This window comes from Gordionus sp. m RMFG-2023, chromosome 2 (genome assembly GCF_954871325.1).
Source record: "Gordionus sp. m RMFG-2023 chromosome 2, tfGorSpeb1-WG-v2, whole genome shotgun sequence".
Taxonomy (NCBI): Eukaryota; Metazoa; Nematomorpha; class Gordioida; order Chordodea; family Parachordodidae; genus Gordionus; species Gordionus sp. m RMFG-2023.
Genome location: NC_088776.1, coordinates 58,339,635 through 58,363,257, shown reverse-complemented (window position 1 = coordinate 58,363,257; position 23,623 = coordinate 58,339,635). Strand labels below are relative to the sequence as shown.

The 23,623-nt window shown below is 27.2% G+C and overlaps 1 protein-coding gene across 1 annotated transcript; it reads right to left on the bottom strand.

Moving 5' to 3' along the window:
- Positions 1-528: 528 nt before the first annotated feature.
- LOC135925451 (uncharacterized) lies at positions 529-4,269 on the bottom strand. Its single transcript, XM_065460779.1, has 2 exons — positions 2,030-4,269; positions 529-1,187 (listed from the first exon to the last, which is right to left on the bottom strand). Exons 1-2 carry the CDS (start codon positions 4,108-4,110, stop codon positions 845-847), a joined length of 2,424 nt encoding a protein of 807 aa, XP_065316851.1. The 5' UTR covers positions 4,111-4,269; the 3' UTR covers positions 529-844.
- Between the last annotated feature and the right edge of the window lie 19,354 nt (positions 4,270-23,623).

The window sequence follows — 23,623 nt, the reverse complement described above, 5'->3', positions numbered from 1 at the left end:
CAGAGGGAATCAGACCTACTCTCCTTTTATTTTATCTGATTTCCCAACGAAATCGAAATTAAAATAAACTAATAACCAATAAAAAAACTACCGAAAACATAAATTAAGCTGGCGCCTCAATGCTTATCGGAATTTCTTTGGGACGAGCATGTAGATTTAGCCAAATTTGTCAATTTTTTTTTAACAATTATCTATCTATCTATACTTTAACTACTAATATTTAGTCAATACGATACTTAAACATTACCAGCTTAAATTATGAGGAAGTATATTATTAACTAATAAAAATGATATATTTTTATTTGCAAATATTATTTTTTTTTTCATCCATTTACAATGAAGATCCTATTTGTTTTATTTTTAAAAATATATTACCTATATATTTCTTTTTATTTTATCTTAATTATTAATAATTTTTTTTAAAAATTTAATACGTGTATTACATATAAACTTTACAAAAAAATATATAAAATATATATATATTTATATAATATTATTTTAATATCTGATCTGATTACATTGAGCGTATTTTTTTTTTACAATAATATATTAAAATGTAACATTATATTATAAAAATTTTAAATCGTTTATAATTCACATCTTTTCTAACAAGTTTTTTTTTAAAAATAATTAATTTAATAATATGTTTAAATAAGAATATAAGCAATAATATTTCCTTTCGACCTATTTTAATAAAATATGTACAAATTATTAATTTTTTTTTTTAAAAAACTCAATGTTTATTTTGGCATGTAAACTCAAACTATACTACTAGTTTAAACAAAATGATGTTTCCAAAAAAAATATAATAAATTATATATTTTTTAATTATTCCATCATAAAATTAAGTGTGACTAGGTTTGCAGATACCATCGCCTTCCCACCAACCGCTGAAATCTTTGTAAAACCTTGTTTCCTCGTTGATATCCGAGGAACCAAAATTTAAGTGAGAATAGTTTATCATAGCGCAGATTCGGCACCAAAACTTGGTGTCCACAAATGTTCCCCCTTCACTTTTCCAAGCGAGGTACGAATTGTAAAGTTGATCGTCCGAGTCTAATATGTACAAGTAAAGAGCAAGATGAGCGGGGCTAGGAAAATCGTCTACGTGAATGAAAGATTGACTAGGAGCTATCCTTATATATTCGGACTTAGATGGGCCCATTACTATAGGAATTATGGTGTTCCTAGAGGATTAAAACATTTGTTTTATATGATTATATTGATAGTTTTTTTTCTTCTTTTTTTAAAGTCATGGGATATAAAGGGTTAGAGAATTATTTGTAAAAAATATATATAACATTTATATAATAGTGGGCACAAATTGAGCGCTTACGTTATGTAGTACTATTTTTAATAATAAAAAAAAACCTAACACATTCCTTATTTAAATTAAGGTGGCCGTTTTATTAGAGTGTCGATTCAAAATTGTAACCAACTTAAAAAATAATATTTGTCTTTGAAAATTATATTATCGTCTGTCTTTTTATTTCGTCAATTTTCTAAAATATTCTATTTAAGATAAGTAAGTTATATTTTTTATATTTTATATAATATATAACAAACAAAATTTAAAAGGTGTTGAAAAATAAGCAAATATTTGTTAGCATTTATTAAAATGGCTGCTTAACGTCAAACAGTAATTTTTACCAATTAACGCAATGTCATTTGAGATGCATTATTTGTGCAACGCGGGAAACGCTCAATTTGTGAACAGTATAAGAAAATTAACACTTTTACTTAGTGTTGTTAAACTGTCCGATTTTCATGGATTTTTAAAAACTGCCCGTTTAAAATTTTAGCCAAAATAGAGGTCCTAATCTTTCTGCTGCCATCTATGAGCAAAATCTTCGGGGTTGCATAATATTATTTTGGCTAAAATCTTAACCGACCCGTATAACGACACTTACTTTTACTAAAACAAATAAAGCTAAATAAATCAAAATAGATGCTATTAGAGGAATGTTTCAAATGGGGACTTTATATAATACCATTTCTTCAAATTAAAGTTTATATATAGATATTATACTTCAATCCGTTATCGAAAAATTTCTCCGTTACGTAGCCTTTGCACCGCGAGTTTTCGAAAGAAAGATAAAACTTGTAATCCTTATCGAGCATATCAAAGCATTTGGTGCCTTCCTCCTTCGCGCAATACAGGGGGGAATCCCCACATTTTCCGTATATATCCACGGGTATGTATTTATTCAGCGTGTTGGCGTAATCAAGCCGGAATTGGCTTTCACAGTTGGAAACGAACCAAGCGATCATTTTGGTTTTCCCGATGGCATAATTTTTGGTACCCGTTTTAATTGTAACCTCGTTTTTCAGGTATAAGATCAATGAGGGAGGTAAGGAATATTTTGGCGGCGGGAATGATAATGCCCGGAGGTTAACTAGGAGAGCGTTTAAATTGTCGTAAAGGTGAGAAAGATTTAGCGACGAAATTTCCGGAGTCATTGGGTGGTAAGAATGGATTAGTAAACGATTAACTATTTCATCGTCTAGGAGAGTATCGTGGGATTTGAGGTGAGACTTTAACGCGATGGTCAGATTTAAATATTTTTTAACCGTTCTATTTAATGTGAGAGGCACATTAACGCGTTGAACTTGTATTCTTGACTCTTTGGGTTCTCTCGATCGAGAATACGGACTCGTAATATACTTATCATATGGCGTAACTATATCCGAGTCAGGTCTATAGGTAGCGGTCAAATTAAACCACGAGTAGAGCCTACCAAAATAGCCAGTGTTCATATTCATAGGACTCTCCAGGGAGTGAAATATCCAGAGCTGAGCAGGGTTCCTTTCTAAGTCCATATCTGATTCTGTGGGAAAAGCGTTTCTGTATAAGACCGCGTGGGCTTTCCGACGAGGTATACCTGTTGGATCCGCGGAATCGGTGAGGTAGCAATTGGTGAAAGCGCATTTAGACTTTTTCAGAGCCCCACAGCCATAAGGAATGTCATTCCAGGTAGGGTGTAAATGGGTAGCCACGTATATAACTTTAGTAGGCAATTTCTTGTGAGTACCACCGAAAATTCGCTGGAGAACTTTTTCAGCGTTATAACTGGAATTGTTTTGTGTATTGTGGAAGAAATCAGGAAATATGTTATCAGGATGGCAAGATCGCTTGGACGACGATTTAAAGTTTAACATTTCAGGAGTCAGAGATAATTGTTCCATAATTCTATCGCTGGTGTTAGAATCTTCTGGCCATAGCGGGATCGACAGTTTGACCGTGTTTTTAAGTTTAGTACGATTATCAATTGTCGTGGCTTTGTCTAATTTGTTTGATTTCGGTGATATATGCGAGACATTCTCTTCCGAATAATGTTTTAAAATTTCTAGCAATCTCGAAAATTTTGCTAACACGGAAAAGCGTTGTATCAAATTTTCTAAACTTTGATGCCGATCAATTAGGGCTTCTGGATTAATCGTAGACGACATAAATTTTATGGGTGACGCAGGAATTCGGGTTTTAGAAGCTTGGGGAAACATATGGTCTTCAATGGATTTGAATGACTTTCTATTCAGCCCTAATCTGTAATTAAAGGACTTTTGGTTATCATCCTCGTGTACGCCAAACTGATTTTCATTCCCAAGTAGATCACCTAATTTATTAACGTCAATATCATCAGGCCGCGGAGGAGGATCGTACTCCGGATCATGGTTCATATACGATCTCCCAAGATTTAAAGAAGTATCCTTCGTGCCTATAAGAGTATTTAAGAGTTGGATGTAATTACCCATATCGGAATGTTCGCTGTTAGAAATTCGTTTCAACTCTGGCTTCGCCAATGACGACTCATAGGGAGGCGAGATATTCGGCTTCTTAACAATATTACTCGGTTTTTGAGGCCGAGGTAGCTTGGAGAGGGATGAAGGATAGTAGTAAGAAAATTTTCCTGCCATCGCCATGGAGGAACCATTGTTGACAACGCCAAATTTTCCCTCTTGATTGAGATCCGAAAAATTGACTTCCGGTTGCTTATTTTCGAACACGTATACAATGAATACGCTAGTCATGTAAAACGTTATTATTATAGCGATTAAAGAGCACCAATACGCGAATATTCTGGAAGCGTAGGCCAACCTTGGCAATAACATACAAACCTATTTTCTTTTACGCTTCCCTTTCGCCGATATTTAATTGATTAGGGCATAGTAGAAAGTTAAGAAGAAGGGAAAAAATGTCGTACCGATGAATTTCTCTTTCATTTTTAAGAAATAAAGATGTAATCAAATCTCTGGATTTTAGGATATGGGCTTCTTGCAATAAATATTTAAATAGTAGAAAAAAATTTAATGCGCGATAAAATTCAATTACAATGTAATCTGATTCGATAAATATTTAAAACATGGCGCCACATCTTAATAAAAATAGAATACGCGCCATTTTTATTTTACATAAAAACGATGACAAAAAATGGTAAACCGTTAGAAAATGGAGTTCTTTTCTTCGTTTTTAAAACATAAAAAAAATAGCTTATTTTAATGTGACAAAATTTAAAAATTACGAATTTATCCCCAAGAAAAAAAATTAATTAAGATTTATTTAAAAAAGACCTTCGATAAATAATTACATTCTTTTTTAAAAAATAACTTTATTTAAACCAAAATTTCAATATAATTCCTTGTTAATATATATATATATTTTTTAAAAAATTATGTAATTTCCTATTTTAATGATATGTTTATATATATATTTTTTAAAACATATATAAATTATTAGACATTAAATAAATTTTTTAAATAATTTCTTGTATATAGTTGAAAGTAATGGTGTATGTATTACTATTTGTATTTATAAACGATTTTAAATATCGATTTTATTCAAAAAATATTTTATTCATTTAACTATATAATATGTAACAAAACAAAAATAAAGGAGATAAAATAAAAGAATATAATATATGCACCAATAAATAAATCTGAAAAAAAAACTAAATTGACAATAGTCGCAAATGATCACTTGATTATATTCTCTAAATTTTTTTTTCCTAACTATTTTGCAGTTTGACATTTATTAGTGGAACATGATAATATCGGAAAAAAAACATTTAAAATATTAAAATTGATGAGCCATATTACAATGATATCTAACTGACAATATTTCAGTTATTACTTACAGGGAATATAAAGTTATATATATTTTTTTTTATGGCCACAAAAAAATATAAACGAAAATTTAATTATGAAAGAAGTTTTAAGAAAATTTGTATGTTTTTTAAAATCATGAAATGATAGATGAATAGCTATAAATTTTTTTTTACTCCGTTTGTGTATGTTGTGAAATATTTTATTATCCTACATTGCCATTTTTTTTATGTCTTGACTAGTGTTGGTTAAACGGCTTAATATTTCATCCAGAAAAAAAAATATAGAAGGAACAAAGGTTTAGACATATATTATTTAAATATTTTAAGTTTTAGGGCAATATTTTTTTCCTTGCTAAAACATTGAGTTAGCCGTTTTTAAAAAATAGGCTCAAAACGAGCCATTTTAACAACACACTAGTCTATCACCGTTATGCGAATGTTAGAAAGTATGAAAGAAAGAATGAATGAAATTAAGCAAGATAGTAAGAACGCAGTTTATTATATAGGTTTAAACTCCGCCATTATTATCCATTTTATTTTAATGTTTCGGACCGGCCATTATCAATATTTATCGGCCTGATATATTTTTTTTCTTTCTGCTGAGTTATATTTATTTAAATCTCCTATATATATTACCTTAATGCATTATAAATATTAAAATCGCTCATCGTTTTTTTCATTATTCAATGACTTTGAATAAGCTGAGTTATTCCGATTTCGAGAGTCGAGACTGAATTGAAGATATTATCGATGGCCATTTGATGAAATCATAACAGCGAATAAAATTCAATTTATTTGTGAAATTTATCCATATAAATTTTTTTTATATCGAATTTAACCCTTCAGAGCCCCAGGGGATAAGCTGAGGTGCCCAGAGACCTAAATTTAGTAATATGCTATATCTTAGAAAATAGAATTTATACTTGTAAACTTTCATATTTTAAATATTATAATTGAATAAATTCCAATAAAGTGATTTTAGATTTATGTCCTAAATATAAAAAAAAATAAAATTTCAAAATTACTCGAAATTAAACGAAAGGAAATAAAATATATAAGCCATTTTGAATTTGTAAAATTAAAATATTAGCATATTGATTTTTTTTTCTCCTAATTTGTTTAATATTTTGTGAATCTTTAAATGTTTTTACGAATAGTGAAAATCAAATCATTTTATAGAAACGTTTTTTACTTGGAAAAATGACGAATGAATATGATCTCATGGAAAAATATAGAATTAATAAATCTTTCACATCAAACATTCAGAATAATTTAAATGGAGAATTTAACAAAACTTTTGAAAATTTAATGGAGAAGATTCTGAAGATGTTTCATATCCCCAAAAACTCACGAAAGTTATGCAATTCCTTGTTATAACACTGAATATAAAATTCTAGGAAATATAGAACTAATAATTTCCGTTAATATTTTTTTTATTAATCAGGAATTTTATAAAATGATTAAAATTGTGGCCAATTTTAGAGAAAGAAACTGTTAAAATACCCTAATTTAATTTTAAAAAATTATAATATACATAAAATGATATTAAAAAATAAAATAATATTTTAAGAAGAAGAAACCATTTTAAAAAACTAATAATTTTATTCAAATAAGTTTATATCGATATTACAGAATTTGTTCACTTCCCTAAATATCTTATAAATAAACAATATCACCGTTATTACATTTAATACCAAGCAAAGCTACTTGAGATTGAAGCTAATTAAAATATATGGGCGTTCTCAGCCATTGCTCAAAATTAGAATTGAGTGGTCTAGATAATCAAAAAATAACGTTTTTAATAAAACTATCCGAGACATGCAGGCCCGGCCCTTAGTCCAGTCCGGGATATTTCAATTTTTTTTTAAATATACCACGGGCAGGGCCGAGCTGGGCAGTATATTTTAAAACCAAATATTTTAAAATCGCCATTATTAGCCATTTAAAATTATAAATAAATATAATCTATTTTTAAAAAAAATTCGGGCCAGGCCCTGAAAATACAAAACCCGGGCTGGGTTGTGCAAATGGTAACTCTTGCAGGTCTCTGAAAAAAAATATAGATGCAACTAATTGATTTTAAACCAAGAATAAAAATAATTTTTTTTAAACTATTTAATTTATGAACCTCTTATATGATATATATAGTGATTATATTAATTGTGTTGTCAAAAAAAAATTTTTTTTAATTATTGTTACAAGTGAAAATATAATTTGTTTCAAATAAAATTTAGCGTTCGCCTCTTTATATAATCGATTTTGAGTATGAGTGGGGGGTCAGAAATTTCTTGATTTTCTGATTCTCATTCTTTTAATGTTAAATATTTTTTCTCCCTTTTTCCCTTTTCACTTTCTCAAGGTATGCAGTAATTAATCAACATCCTGGAGCCTGCTAATTTATCATCAGATGATGACCTTAGGACCAGATGGTATAGATTAGTGTAATTTTAAGTATAAAAATGATTTATTTTAAAAAAAACTCAAATGTTTTATGAAACAAGTTGTCCGAAAATTGTATGATAAATTATTTCCATGTATTTTATTACATATTGGGAAAAAGTCGCCGAAAATATATCTTGAATATAAATTAAAAAAATATATTTGCCCGATCACACTTTACTTAATTATGGAAGTTAACTGGATGTAATATTTGGCTGGTTACATACAATTATGGGTAAAGCGGGGCATTGGTATTCCTTAGACTCTGGTTAGATATTTTTTTTGACCCTTGTTTTTGGGACTTTCAAGTATATATAAATCTTTTTTATTATTGGTAATATTAATATAATAGGAAATAAAATTTCAATACTAAGTAGTGTTGTTAAAAAGTCCGTTAAGATTTTTAGTTAAAATAATATTAGGTAAGCACCGAGATTTGACAAATATATGTTCCAAGCATTTCTGCTAGCTATGAGCAAAAATCTTTAGACTTGCTATTTTGGTTATAATCTTAATAGGGCCGTTTTTATATTGAATAACACTAAATAACTAGCCCATAAAAAACAAATGAGGTTTTACAGAGTTAGCTCGAAAATATCTCTAACCTCTTTTTAGCACCTATTTTTGACTTGTAATAAGAATTACATGATTTTATAATAAAAATGTATTTTTCAAAAAATGATTGCAAAAATAATGATATATTGAAAAAAATACTGGACATGGTTTGGTTAAGCCAAGAAGAGAAAAATGATATATATTTTGAAAGAAGTAAAAAAAATCAATAAAAATAATTATTATCTTTATATTTATATTATTAAGAAGAGATTAATTTAATTTTTATAATAATATTATAAATATTTATATAAAATATTTTTTTTTTCCCCTTTATAATTTTATAACGCCTTATATTTTATTTTTTTTTGCCAATATGGATAGAAATTATCTTTTTAAAAAAAACCATGCATTTTTATATAAAGATGTTTAATATCAATTAGATTTTTATAAAAAAAAATGAAATATCTAATAAAACTGGGAAAATATACAAAAAAAAAATTAGTCGCTTTTCCCTATCTTCTAAAAATTTAAATATTTACGATTTAGACAGGATTTAGGTTTTACATGCTATTTTTTAAAAGTGCGGGTCAGAATATTTCAACCGGTAATTAATTTCGCGCAAAAAATTGTTATGATAAACGATACTATCTCCCACCCCCGCTAAACCAAATATTTTAGCCCCCCCCCCCCAAAAAAAAACCCTGTAGATTTTGCTCGCAGATAACAGAAGGTTATATAACGAAATATGTAAGTCCTCGCGTAATATTCTTTTTGACTAATATCTTCTTATATAAATAGGGCTAAAATGGAGCAGTTAAACAACACTTACATCGAAAATAATTTTATTTTTAATCATATAGTATGTTATTCCCGCTCTAGGCGCGAAGCTCTATAGCCATAGGCCGAGTCAACAAATGGTATAGTATAACTTTAACAAAAAAAAAATCTTGAACAGGGCTCAAATTCTGTGCCAGAAGTAAAAATGAGACCTCTGTGAAGATTTCTCTATTATTTATTATTTCTTCTTTCCACTGTGACGTGGCCAACACCAACCCAAATCCAAACAACTTATAGGATTTTTTTTTATAAATGTTTTTAAATTTAAGTTTTTACATAAATTTATATATAGTTTTATATATTTTTTTTTATTTTTAAAAATAATGTATTTTTTATTATTTTCTGAAATTGTTTTCAAATAAAATAAATAAAAAGGCAATATTTTAAAAACACAATTTAAATCAAAAACTGATAACGGTAAAATAGTAAGTTACCATGAGTTAAAATAGTTTTTTTTATTTACCGTGTTTGAAAAAATTTTTCTTAAAAAAAATTACTTAAAAATATTGGTTATTTTTAAGAAAGATCATCATCATTTTTTATTTATTTGTCATTTCACAAGGCTTGTCTGTCCTAAATATCAAAAATATAAATTAATTAATTTTAATGAAAAAAAATAGCATAAACTATTTTTAATGCAAAAAATCAAATAGTGGTCTAAATCATTTTTCCTTAATTTATACAAATGCTTTTTTTTAAAAAAAATAAGAAGATATAAATAAAATTTAAGTTTAAAATGTATAAATTTGTGAAATTCTTACGAAAAATAAGAAGCAAGCAATCAATATTAATTTATATCTTTCAAATTAGCTGCCAATATGTAATATCTAAGTTCAGTTCTTACATATTGATTTCATATCAACCATTTTGAATATTTTAATTTGCAAAACTTTCAAAAAAAAACTTTAATTGGAAGATTTTGGACATTCATAAATTTTTATTAATTTACGAAAATTTATTAATTTATTTTGAATTTCTTTATATTCAAATTAAAAATTTTATTTTTCCGGAATTCAATATTTTTTAAAAAAAGGTTACAATAAGATAAAAATTTAAAGAAAGAAAGAAAGAAAGAAAGAAAGAAAGAAAGAAAGAAAGAAAGAAAGAAAGAAAGAAAGAAAGAAAGAAAGAAAGAAAGAAAGAAAGAAAGAAAGAAAGAAATAAAGAAAGAAAGAAAGAAAGAAAGAAAGAAAAGAAAGAAAGAAAGAAAGAAAGAAAGAAAGAAAGAAAGAAAGAAAGAAAGAAAAAGAAAAAAAGAAAGAAATTTAAAGGTAAAATTTTTATTTTTTTTTGTCTGAAATTTGTTGGGATTTTATAAAACATTTTTTATTTGAAATTTGGAAATACCCGAGTTTCTAAGATAATGGTTTCTGAGTAAGGTGTGTTATCAATGACGTATAATAATGCCTATAGTGATGACGCATTCATAATAATGCATTTGAAAAGCGTCGTTGAATGCAAATCAGCTAAATCCGCCATTTTGGTAGCCCATTTAGTAATTATTCTCATGTACAACAACTACTATTGAATTGTTAACTTGCTTCCTTATTATCCCTATGATCAGGCCATTCCTTAATAAAGTTTGCGTCAGGCTTAGGAATAAATTGGCCTCTCGTTTAAAATTTTTATTAATGATTATGGGTAACCAAAATGGCGTATCCAGCTGTTTTTTATTGCTGTGATACACTTTTTTACGAATGCATAGTCAGTCAAGATATTATTATATGTCATTGGGTGTCATAGATAGATTAGAATTTTCACCCACCTAAAAAGTTATGAAAAAGAGTTTTTAAAATGGTGATGAAGATTTCATTAATTTATTTAGTGAATAGTTTAAAAGTACAAAAAATTTTTTTATTAAACAAAAATTTAATCTAGGAAAATAATTCCCAGGCAAAAAAAAAATCCCCCTTTTTTAAGATATTAAAAATTATAAATAATTAATAAAATAGGAGAAAAAATCCCTCATATATTTACATATCCATGGAATAAAAATCCTTCAAATAAATATATTTAAAAAATTTTGAGAAAATTCTAAGAATTATTATTGGGGATTTTTTTTTTTTACTGGGAATTATTTCCCACTTGCCCTTAATAACACGTTCAAAATATCATAATGTAAAGAAGCGGAGAGTAGTGTTGTTAAACGGCTCGTTTTGAGCAGATTTTTTTAAAAAAAGGTTAACTCACTATTTCATCCAGAATCATATAACTCAAGCCTGAAGATTTTTCTCGTAGAAGGAACCAAGGTTAGGACATCTATTAGCGAAATCTCAAGGCTTAGGCTATATTTTTCAGAGCCGTTCTTAAAAATAGGCTCAAAATGAGCAGTTTACTTCTTTTTTTACTGACAAATGCTTCTTGTTAATCCATATAATTTTAGTGTAGTACATAAATTGAGAAAATATCTCTTAAAAGTTCGCGACTTAAATTGCGCGAAATTTAGATACTTTTTTTTTTAAACAAGTACTGGAAAACCACTGAATAAAAAAAATTTTCTGACAAATATATTATGTTGACGTTTTAAGAAAGAAAGAAAGAAAAAGGGATTATATTTTGTCGAAAATAAGTTCCAGCTGGTTATATCATATCTACCCTACGTTTTTTTTTCCTTAAAAATATATTTTATTTATTTTTAATTTTTATAATAGCTTAATAATGGCGATTTTAAAATATTTGGACTTAAAATTCAGACGCGTGCCGGGCTTAAGACCGGACCAGGTCTCCGATAAATATTAGGGTTAGGGTTAAAAAAAACCCTACCCAGGCCAAATATTTGTAAATCGCCATTATTATTTAGAAAAATTAAAAATTACTATTTTCAAAAAAGCCAGAAATCCGTTGACCGTGCGAATAGTATTTTTTGCCAAGGTTTTTTTGATACACATATATATTTGTTTTAAATTTTTTTTTTAGAGTTTATATATATATTGTTATTAAGGGGTCCATGTGTTTTTTCTAGCGTTGTTAAATGGCTCGTTTTGAGCCGATTTTTAAAAACGGCTAACTCAGTATTTCATCTAGAATAATATTACGCAAGCCTGAAGATTTTGTTTGTAGAAGGAAAATAGGTTTGGACATCTATGAGCGAAATCTAAGGCTTAGGCAATATTTTTCTGGCTAAAATATCTAGTTAGCCGTTTTTAAAAATCGGCTCAAAACGAGCTGTTTAACAACTTCCGGCAATGTGTTATTTTTTCAACTTCAAATCATTAAAATCTGATCTTACCGGAATCGTATTCCACCCATGTTTGGAATACCTACCCTATGAATTTCGGACAATATTTCTATGAACTTTTAAACTTAATATATATTTATATTAGATTTTCCATATATAATTTTTTATATAAATTATCAGAGTTGTTAAAAGATACTTTTTAAATGGATCTAGATACAGATACATCGTCTAAAATAATATCTAAATACCGATATTTTAATCAAAAATCTATCTAGATACAGATACCACATTTTTATATCTAGATACAGAATTTTAACAACTCTGTAAATTATAAATGAATCAAAGGTTAACAGAAAAAATTGTCTATAATTCGTAAGATAAGTAATCCGAACAATGATAAAATATTTTTTTTCGACAAAATTCGATTTTTAAATTTAAAAAAAAATGCGCTCAAAATAATGATTTAAAGTTGTAAAAATAACACTCCAACCAGAAAAAAACACACTGACGCTAACATATGTATAAATATTTAAATCGATCATTTACCTTTTGAATTAGCATATATTTAAAAGTTTTCTGGAAGAAGAAGATTCTTTCTTCATTCTCATCTAATCCCCGAGAATTATAACTAAGGCAGAAGAATGGAAGAATATAATAATGGTTTCTTACAAAAATAAAAAAATGATAATTATAAATATTATTAGTTAATTATATTCATACAAATCATATTTTTAAAACGAGAATTTTTCTTTTTCTTTCAGCTCTTGATTGCATTTTTTTTAAACTTCCTTTTTGTTATTTTAAATGGGATGTAAAGATATAAAAATATTTATTTTAATTTGAGATAAAAAAAAACAAAAGAAAAAAAACACAAAATTTAGTAAAAAATTTTCTAATTGTGGTCTGTATCCATGATACGAAAATGAATTGCCTTAACTAATTTTAGAGAAAGCGGATATTATTTATATAAAAAGATAAAAATAAATTGTGTGATTCCAAAGAAAGAAAAGAAATGAGAAGAAAGAAAAGAAAGAAAAGAAAGAAAAGAAAGAAAGAAAGAAAGAAAGAAAGAAAGAAAGAAAGAAAGAAAGAAAGAAAGAAAGAAAGAAAGAAAGAAAGAAAGAAAGAAAGAAAGAAAGAAAGAAAGAAAGAAAGAAAGAAAGAAAGAAAGAAAGAAAGAAAGAAAGAAAGAAAGAAAGAAAGAAAGAAAGAAAGAAAGAAAGAAAGAAAGAAAGAAAGAAAGAAAGAAAGAAAGAAAGAAAGAAAGAAAGAAAGAAAGAAAGAAAGAAAGAAAGAAAGAAAGAAAGAAAGAAAGAAAGAAAGAAAGAAAGAAAGAAAGAAAGAAGAAGGAATAAAAATTTGTTATTAAAATATACCCTGAAAACAAGGTGAGGGGAGGTTTTGACAACCTTGGAAGTGTCAATAAATAAATAATTTGAATATTATAATAAAACTAATTATTCATTCAAATAATATTTTATTAAATTGTCGCGCAATCGAACTCATTTAAACTTGATTATTTAAACATTTTATTTTTTTAAAAGAATAAATAAAAATAGTTTATTAAACAAAAGTCGCTTTTATTGTTTTAAATTTTCTTTCAATTTTACAGTTCTTTTATGTATTTATATTTTTTTTTTGCTTTCATTTTTACTTCCTCATTTTTTTTTTTAAATAAAAATTTCTTTTTCTTTCTTTATTGAGTTTTTTTTTTGCTGTAATTCAAAGTATATTTGTTAAATTGTGGTATAATAAACGATAATTAAAAAATTTATTATATTTTAATTTTACAATGTCTCATCTCAAAATTAGATCGCCATTATATTATAAAAATAATTTTAAACAATTATTATTATGAATTTAAATTTTTAACAAACAAATTTTTTTCTTCCTTTTTGTTATAATTATAAAATATATCTTTTAATTTATCAATCAGTTTGAAAAGAAAGAAAATTTTCCGCCCCCCCCCCCTTTGTTCTTTTCCTGAATGATGCTTTTTTTAAATGAAATTCGGAAAAATTATTATAATTTATTTTAAATAAATAAATAACATCCTAATTAAATTAGTAACGACAAATTTAATTTTAAAATAAACTACAAAACTAAAATTAAATAAAACAAACTTTTTATATCGTTATTTGCCAAACGTCAAAGAAGTTGTAAAAAGATACTTTTCGATTGAATCGACATAGAGATAAAAATGCCGATGATACATGGCGTGAAAATGTGTCTAGAACCGGACTAGATAACAATACATATATTTTTGCTAATAATATATCTACATTTGACGATACAGCAATTACGTATCTGGTTACATATGGTTTGAGCTCGAGTAGTAGCTGACTACATATATGTAATAGCTACAGTTAATTTCTTTTGATAGTTACATACAGCTTATAGCCTTAACTGCATTTTACTAAAAATAAAAGTAGTTGTAGATTCACTAGTCAAAATATTACTGGTACTTTTATTTAAATAAATGATTCTTAGAAAAAGGTATACAGGGCTTAAAATATACTATTTCTATATTTTTTTGGAATTTATCGGTTGTTTTATAAGTATTTTATTTTTAACATCCCAGCAATTAGAATAAATAGTTAATGAAGCAATTCATTCCATGAAACACTACTACAAAAGATTAAATGAAAGGTTCAGAGAACTGTAAAAGTTGGATTTTTGCTGGTATGAAGAATTTGATCTAACTGAATCGAGTCTGAACAAAGGAGTAAGATTGGTTTCCAAGTATATTAACGTATTTCAGAGATGAAAGAAGAGAGATTAATATGGTTTAACTAATATCCAGCAAAACATTTTTGCCCAAATAATATATCGCACAGGAAAGGTTCATTCAGCTTTTTCTTCTATGATAAATGAATGACAATGTTTGAAAAATTGTCACTTTTAAACAAACACAAAAATGTTAATTAATTTTTTAACATTTTTTTTGGATTTACCATACACGTGATATAAATTAAACTTATCTTATCTTATTTTTAATTGAGGTAGAAAACAAATTAATTCAAATATATCATTAATGTTTTTAATAATTTGTCGCATCCTCTTGTGCCTTGCAAAAAAAATTAAAATATGATATTTTTAACCTTTAAAAGGAAAAAAAAATTGTATTTTGTTTAAAATTTTTTATAAAATTTATATTACCACAAAAGGTCATGAAATAGCTATAAATCAATAAATGACATTTATAACCTATCCTAGAACTGCCAATTTGTTCATTAAAATGCGTAATAAGTGTATATGTACAATAAAGTCAGCCAATTTAATGGTATTTATAGGAAACGTGAAAGGCAATAAAAGCGAAATGCTTTTCAATGGCGTCTACTAAAGCCAATTAATGTTGTTAAATGGCTAGAATTTTGGTTGTCACGTAACAATTTTCCAAATAATGACCAAATTTTATTAAAATGAAATAAGCAGACCTGCTTTATACCATATTCCGTAGCGCAAAAAATACCTAGGTTAGCTTAAGAAAGAATCGCACTTTCTGCCCGGCTCAGATTTTTTAAATCGACTCTGCACGACCGGTTTTATATTTTCAGACCCGGCCCGGATTTCTTTTTAAAAATATATCATATTTCTTTTTAATTTTTATAGATAATGGCGATTTAAAGTATAGGGTTTTTAAATATACAGCTTTGCCGAGTATCTTATAAAAAATATTTTAGGCCGGACCCGAGTATATTTTATAAAAATTAAAATACGGCCTCTCCCGTCTACCAGGGAAGGGCTTAGGGGTCTTTGATATTTTATTAAATTATTATTTAGATGATTTTACATTAACATGATCAATTTATGAACTATTTTAAAAGTTATATAAATATTATCGAACTAGTTACGTTCCCAAAAAGGAACGATCATTTTTTTTGTTCGCAATATATTTTTGTATAGGACACATTTTTTTTTAAAAAGTTTTAAGACGAAAGGTAGCCGTGTTGGTAGTGTTGTTAAACGCCTCGTTTCGAGCAGATTTTTAAAAGCGGCTAACTCAATGTCATATCCAGAAAAATAATAGGCCACCCTGAAGATTTTGCCCGTAGAAGGAACAAAGGTCTAGACTTATGTTATCGAAATCTCACTAAAATATTGAGTTAGCCGTTTGAAAAATCGGTTCAAAACGAGCCGTTTAACAACACTGGTTTGTGGAGAGGAGGTGACTTATTCGGGGGCTAAATGATAAGATTGTTGAGAATCTTCAAAAACAAAAAATTTTTTTAAGATAATGATTTCGGTACGAAAAAAAACGAAACATACCAAAAATTGGGAATATCGCTCATATTTCTCAGAAAAAATTTTTTAAAGTAAATTTGAAATAGATATTAATGGATGCTAGTAGCGAAGTAAATATACAACTATTTAAATTTTGTTTTCTTTAAAAAAAAAACTCTGAAATTTGAACGAAATATTCACCATATTTCCATAATTCAGGAATCAAATTGAGGAACAAAGAAAAAGGATATTTCGGCCATTTTTTTTTACAGATTTTTTTTAAAATTTTTATTAATTTAAATAGGTTGTTGTTTACTTCCCTAGCATCTATTAATATAGTATATCTATTTCAAATTTACTTTATAAAAATTTTCTAGGGAGATATTAGCGAGATTCCCAATTTTTTTGCTATATCGTGCTCTTAACCATTTTTAGAAGAAGGGGGAGAAAGAAAGAGAAAGAAAGAAAGAAGGGGGGGGGGGGGGGGGTATTGATAATTTATGAATCGATGAAAGTCAATTTTCCCCCTAAACTGACTTACGCGAAACCTCAGCCCGCCAAAAATCTTAGGCGCGAATTTAAAATTTTGTTATAGATTTGACGTCTTTCTAAGTTTAAATATTTTTTTTAGTTTACGAAAACCCGGCCCGACTTGAGCGCATTGGTGTCAGAAGCCAGAGGCAAGGGGGGGGGGGGGTTGAGCTAACCCTAAATTTAAAAAAGAATAGCATAGAAATCCTAAAATGGATCAGAAGCCAACGATGTCACTGGTTCAACGTAATATTTATATATATATTTAAAAGTAGGGTGTAGTTAAACGACTAAATTTGAGTCGATTTTTAAAACACGGCTCGCTCGCTATTTTATCGAGAAAAATATCAAGCAAGCCTGAAGATTTTGCTCATAGGTTGGCACATATGTTTGGACATATATTTATCGAGATCTAGAGGTTTAGGCAATTTTTTTTTAGGCTAAAATATTGAGTTAGCTGTTTTTAAAAATCGGCTCAAAACTAGCTATTTAACAACTTTCGTGTTTGTTTTTACCTTGAATGAAGAAAAAAAAATTTTTTTGAATCAGTTATGAGAAATGTAGAAAATGACTTTTTCCGAATTATTTTTATTTATTTATTAAAATCGATCCTTATTAATTTTATAAATGATTTTATATTTATATCATTCACGAAATCTATTTTTAATTAATATTAAATATTTATATATTTTATATTTATAATGATTAGAAATTAAGCTTTTATAAATAATATTAATATAAAGCTGAATTTATTTGTTTGTAATTATTTTTTTTTATAAATTTTATTTATAACCACCATTAATTCTAAATATGGAACATCGGCATCATAAAAATATTTTGAAAATGTATTATTTTATTAGCTTTTTCTAAAAAAAACCCCGATAATTAACCAAAATATACTGTTTTTTTTCTTCAAAACGAATGAGTAATTTAGGCTCGGTTGGTCACATGTAAAGGATAGAAGGAGATCCGAATCAAGTGAGGGGGGGGGTGGGGAGGAAGAATTTTAGGCTTCTAAATCATAGATCTAGGAATGTGGTCTTGGAAAGGAAATAGGAAGGCTAAGCAGAATTTGATGATTATAAGAATAGCTATGCCGGCTAGTGTTCGATCCCAACTAAATAATGTAACCAGAATAACTTAATCTCTGTAATCGGCACGAAGATTTTTATTATTAAAAAAAAATATCTGTAATTGTTAACCAGTTTCTAGACATTTTTTCTTCAGACCATGCATCATCGGCATCGATATCTACATGTCAGTATACAATCAAAAAAAAATCTTTCTTCCCTGTCTTCACCGACATCTTCCTTTCGGGGAAGGTGAAAGGGGTCGATCGAAATTCGGAGAACGGGTGACTTTAGCGGTCCGATCCGATCCGAAGACAAGTGACAGTTGGAGAGTTTGACAGGGGTGAAACATCTGTCAAAAAAGTATGGCAGGTGTCCTAAGGCGAGTTCAGCGAGGACAGAAACCTCGCGTAGAAGAAAAGGGCAAAAGCTGGCTTGATTTTAATTTCGAATTATTCGATGCATTCATAAACGAACCATTTTATTCGCCGAATATTACATCTAATTTTTGAATCATAAAGAATTTATTCAAAACGAAAATTATAAAAGTCATGATTTAACACGGCCATTATTAAAATCCCAAATTCAAAAAAAAAATCTTAAAATAGCGAACTTGTTGATTAGGTATAATAATAATTTCTTATTCACGCAACGTATTTAATATTTGTGATAAAAGTATAACCCAATTAGGTTAATATTAAGCCTTAATTTAATATTCACACATTTTATATATTTTTTAAAACAAAATATTGACAATTTAGGATGAATAGGAAAGGAATAGTGTGGTTTAAAAAAGAGGCTAACTCAATATTTCAGCCAGAAAAATATTGCCTATGAGCAAGATCTTCAAAACTTAGGTTATCTTTTTCTGTACATAGGAAGAACAAAAATTTACCACCCTTAAAATTGTCTACCAGAATGTGTAATATTTGAATGCAAGAGTTAATTAGGTGTTATATTTGTATTTTATATCGCGCAATTATTCGCATGTTAATTAATAAAGCAAATATAATATTTAAACGAATTAATTTTTAATGTGACCTTCTTTATTTATTTTTTTAACCAATAATTCTTTTTTTTGCAATAAATTTAACACCTTCTAACAATTTTTTTGATAACATGTTTTTTTTTTGGTTTTGTATTTAGTTTTTTTACATTTGAATTAATCGGTAAAGGTTTAATTTAATGCATTATAAAATAATTACCTATTTTTATTTACAAGTTCAAAACCTGTAATAAATAAAAGGGAAATGAGGCCAGTGATATACGCGCCTGGCTGCATAGGGCTGATGACTCCGCTAAGCACTAGAACTCTACACGAAAAACGATCCGAGACCTATCAGGCAGAATTAAGATTGGTCAGATTCGGACCTTCGCCAACACCCACCCCCACCCTCCTCCTCCAATAAAAATATATCTTTTTTTTAAAAAAAAATGGATTTTAAAATAAATTATGATAATGCCCAATTTAAACTGTAATTTGTTTATTTCTTAATAATATAATATAAATAGAGTAGTGATCTGCATCGGGCATAATTTTTCAAAGTCGGCCCGAACCCTAAATTTTTTTTCAAAAAATTTACCGGCCCGAATTTGGATGTAATCTAGATTCTTCAACTGATTCTGATACATAATTTATTTTTTAGTTGTCACCAAAATGTTTTTTAATCATAATATAAAACTTAAATTGTATGTTTTCATTTTATTTATTTCATATGAATAATTCTCCATAATTTTTTAAATATATTCTAAAGATAATTTGGATACTTATTAAAAAGGTTTCAATTAATATAAAATGTGGAGCACATAAATATAACACTCTAGATCAATTGAAAAGATAAATAAATATAACTCAAGACTTTTTATTTATATGAACCAATAACTAATTTACTCATGTCATAAGAACAAATTTAGTATATTATAATTATATAGATCCAAATATCTTCCTAGAAGGCATAAGTTATATGGCATCTAGTTTCTATTGATAAATTTAGATATATTTTAAAAAAATTCCAAAGCCCGACCCGACCCGGTCTGAATTTTTAAAAAAATAATAGGTTCGGGCCGGGCCGGCGGGCCAGACCTATATCAAATAAGTATAAATAATCTATGACAAAAAAAAATTGTAAATCCCTTCTATTAATATTTGACCGCTTACATCCGAATTGGCTAACTGTAAAATTAAAGGTTCACTTTTCCCTGCGTATTTCTGTGTAATATTCCAATTAATGAAAGCCTTTAATCCATTATAACTTCTCTCTTCCAGTTTTTAATAACAAGAAAAAAAATACATTACATAAATTCCCCAAACTATTAATTAAACCTACCTTCCCTAACTCAAAGAATTAATATTTTTATAAAAGTTAAAATAATTTTCTAAAATTTACACTTTAACCTTTTATCAGAAACTACAAATGATTAACTATCCATTTTATTTCTTCTTTTCTTAAACAGTAACAGTTAAAAAATAAATGTTTTAAAATAAGGAGCTATAAAATTTTACAATCCCAAAGCTTTTGAGGTTTAAATTTTTTTATAAATCAAATGATTATTTTGAATCATGTAGCAAGAAAAAACTAACTTTTCTAGAATATTACTATATGTGACTTCCAAGTAAAATGGGAAAAATACCTATTTTTTTCTTATGTTATAACCTCTTCGTTTATCAAGCTAAAAAATAAATCTGATAATAAAATTTATCATTCATTTTCATTTTTTGGCAATAACAAATATTCACAAACGTTTGAAATAAAACAAATAAATTGACTATCAAAAAGTTTAAATTTTTACCTCACGGCACCAAAATTTTAATTAATTTGGCTATATTATTATAATGCGGTATTAAATAGCGTAATGTTTTTTTTTTAAAAAAATACATAAAATAATATTGTAATGAAAAATTTAGTAAAATCAATAAACTAGAAAACAAAAATATTTCTTTGAAACACTCCTATTAAGTTTTAAATGAGGATACATAATATTATAATAAAAATTTAGTAAAATCAACTGGCTAAAAAACAAAAATACTTTTTTGAAATAGTCCGCAAAAATTAAGTTTTAAAATGAAGACACTTTAGGGAAGCGGCATTATCAGATGAAATAACACTTCCTGAAGGAATAATCAGTTCGTAAATATAAATTTTGGCCATTTAATACAATGTACATGTAGCTTATTATGACGACAAAATGGTAGCCTTACAAAATAGAAAAATTTGAATTATCAAATCTTCTTCTTTATAATCTAGAAAAGTAACATATTATTTGGATAAATCTCGAAAGTCATTCCAGCAAAAAAATATATGTCTTAAGATTATTTATACCTCTTTTTTTTTATTAGCTTTGAATAATTCAAAAATCGTGTCTAATCCAATAACATTTAATAATGCATTCGGAAACAATTCTAATCAGCTGGTCCCGCCATTTTGGTAACCCATATGGTAACTAATTCTCATGGTAAAAACTCTACTATTAAATTGATTGACTTGCTTCCTTATTATCTCGATGATCAGGCAATTCCTTAATAAAGTTTGCGTCAGACATAGGAATGAATTGGCCTCTCGTTTAGTAACCAAAATGACGCCTCCAGCTGTTCTTGATTGACACACACTTTTAATGAATGCATCGTCGGTTATTATTATATGTCATTGGTCTAATCTAATCGAATCTAACAATACATATGCTTTTTATAACGGAATAAAAATATCGAAATATTGGAGTCAATTTTATGAGCTGTCTATGAATCGTGTTAAATTGTTCTATCTCTTCAATAATGAAGCTAAAAGAACCATTTAAAAGTTCTCCCATTTAATATTATCGTTGTTAGCTTATGAATATGGTATTTTAAAATAGATATATATAATACTGGATTATTTTTTCGATAATACGATGAATTGATTTCGCATTTGTAAATAATTATTTACCATAGTGTAGAAATTAGAAATAATTCGTCCAAATGAGATAATGGATTTAATTGTTAAAATAAAAGAGTAATTGTAATGGTTTATAATTATAATTTTTTTAAAATATAATTAAATTTTTTAAAAGGTAGTTTATTCCTTTATTATATATAAATTAAAATTAAACATTTTTTTTTGTGATATATTATTTTTTAACAAAAAAAAAAGTTTTAAAATTTCATTTTTTTATTTTCACGTGCGAAAAATTAAAAAGTTTTATAAATGTTTTTTGTGCTTAGCATATTAATTTATTAATTAAAAAAATTTTTTTTATTATCATCAGAGAATTTAAGTAAAAATTAAAACTAACTATATCTTAAATTTTTGAAAATAAGTTATAAAAAAATTTAAAAAGGGTTATATGAAAAAGAAAAAATAAATGAAGAATTTTGGCCTTGAACGAATATTATAATAAATAATAATAAAATCATTGGAGTTAGCCATATTTTTGCCAAGGAAGGTGGTGACTCCCCCCATAATTTATATAGAGGGACTAAGGTCAAACCTATTAATAGGCCTTTTAGCTATATTGAAATTTTTTATGAAAATAATTTTTCGTAGTTTAGAATCGACCGAACCCGTCTTACGACTACCCGGATATCGGCTAATAAGTTGGTATGGATGCGTCTCTGCATACGAATCATGTTTTATTCGTTAGAAGTTTGTTGAAGAAGCTGGTTTTCTTGCTTTTTATAAAGACCGTGTAAAATTAATTTTTGAAAAATTAATCGCCAATAAATATATATATATCTGAAAATAAATTCCTTTTATAGGTATTTAATGGGGTTTTAGTTTGTAGTTATGCATTCTGGCGATATAAAAATTATTTATTATAAAATTAAACCCAGTTTATTTTTTTAGTAGCCTTATATTTTTATATGCGAAAACTATGTTTCAGGAATATTTGTGGAACGGTTTAGATTTAGGTTTTTTTTGGAGGCATTTAACTTCTCCATAGGCGTATCTAGAAATTTACTAAAGAGGGGGGGGGGGTAGCACTATTAGGTGGGTGTTTCTGCCGTAAATTTTATTAGAGGTCTTTAGACGGATTTTAATTCAAAATAATTTCGAGTTTTTTTTACAAAAATGTTTTTTTCTAAAAATTTTAAATCCTTATTTTGCCTATAACTCATTAACCTTTGATTCCGCTTATGTCTGGTTTGAAGATCAATTAAGACTCTAAATATTGGCATAGCTTGATCCTCAAGTCGTTCCACCAACTTCATGGACCTTTGTAGTCGCTATTTTTATTAACTTTTACTAATTTTTCTAAAAAAATTTGAATTATGTTAGTTATTTTAAAATTTATTAACTTTTTACTAATCTTTCTTTCAAACTCTTCTTTATAAATGATATATTGTACTAACCGTTTTTCAGGAGAGGTGGGAATCTTTGTTAGTTTAAATAATACGAAAACAAGCAAATTTGCTGCCACCCCCGGTTACTTGCCTGAACTTCTTGTATTTAATAATATATTATATCGTTTGAAAATAAATAAAATTTTATTATTATTGAAGATTATCTTCAAAAGGATTTTTTTTAAACATATTTTTGACCATTTTTACAAAATATATTCTTGTAAATTTTTTAATTTATCTACACCACGATTAAGTCATTCAACATTATAATACCTATAGGTTTGATTATGAAATGAGGCCTTCTCATAAGAGATATTGGGAAAAATAAACATACCAAGAATCAGGTGATCCTATTGTTGGATATTATATTGGA

Excerpts from the sequence above, each read along its gene's own strand:
- LOC135925451 (XM_065460779.1), bottom strand. The coding sequence starts at position 4,110 with ATGTTATTGCCAAGGTTGGCCTACGCTTCCAGAATATTCGCGTATTGG. Across the intron at positions 1,188-2,029 it reads TTTTTCGATAACGGATTGAA|GAACACCATAATTCCTATAG; the intron begins GTATAATATCTA and ends TTAATCCTCTAG.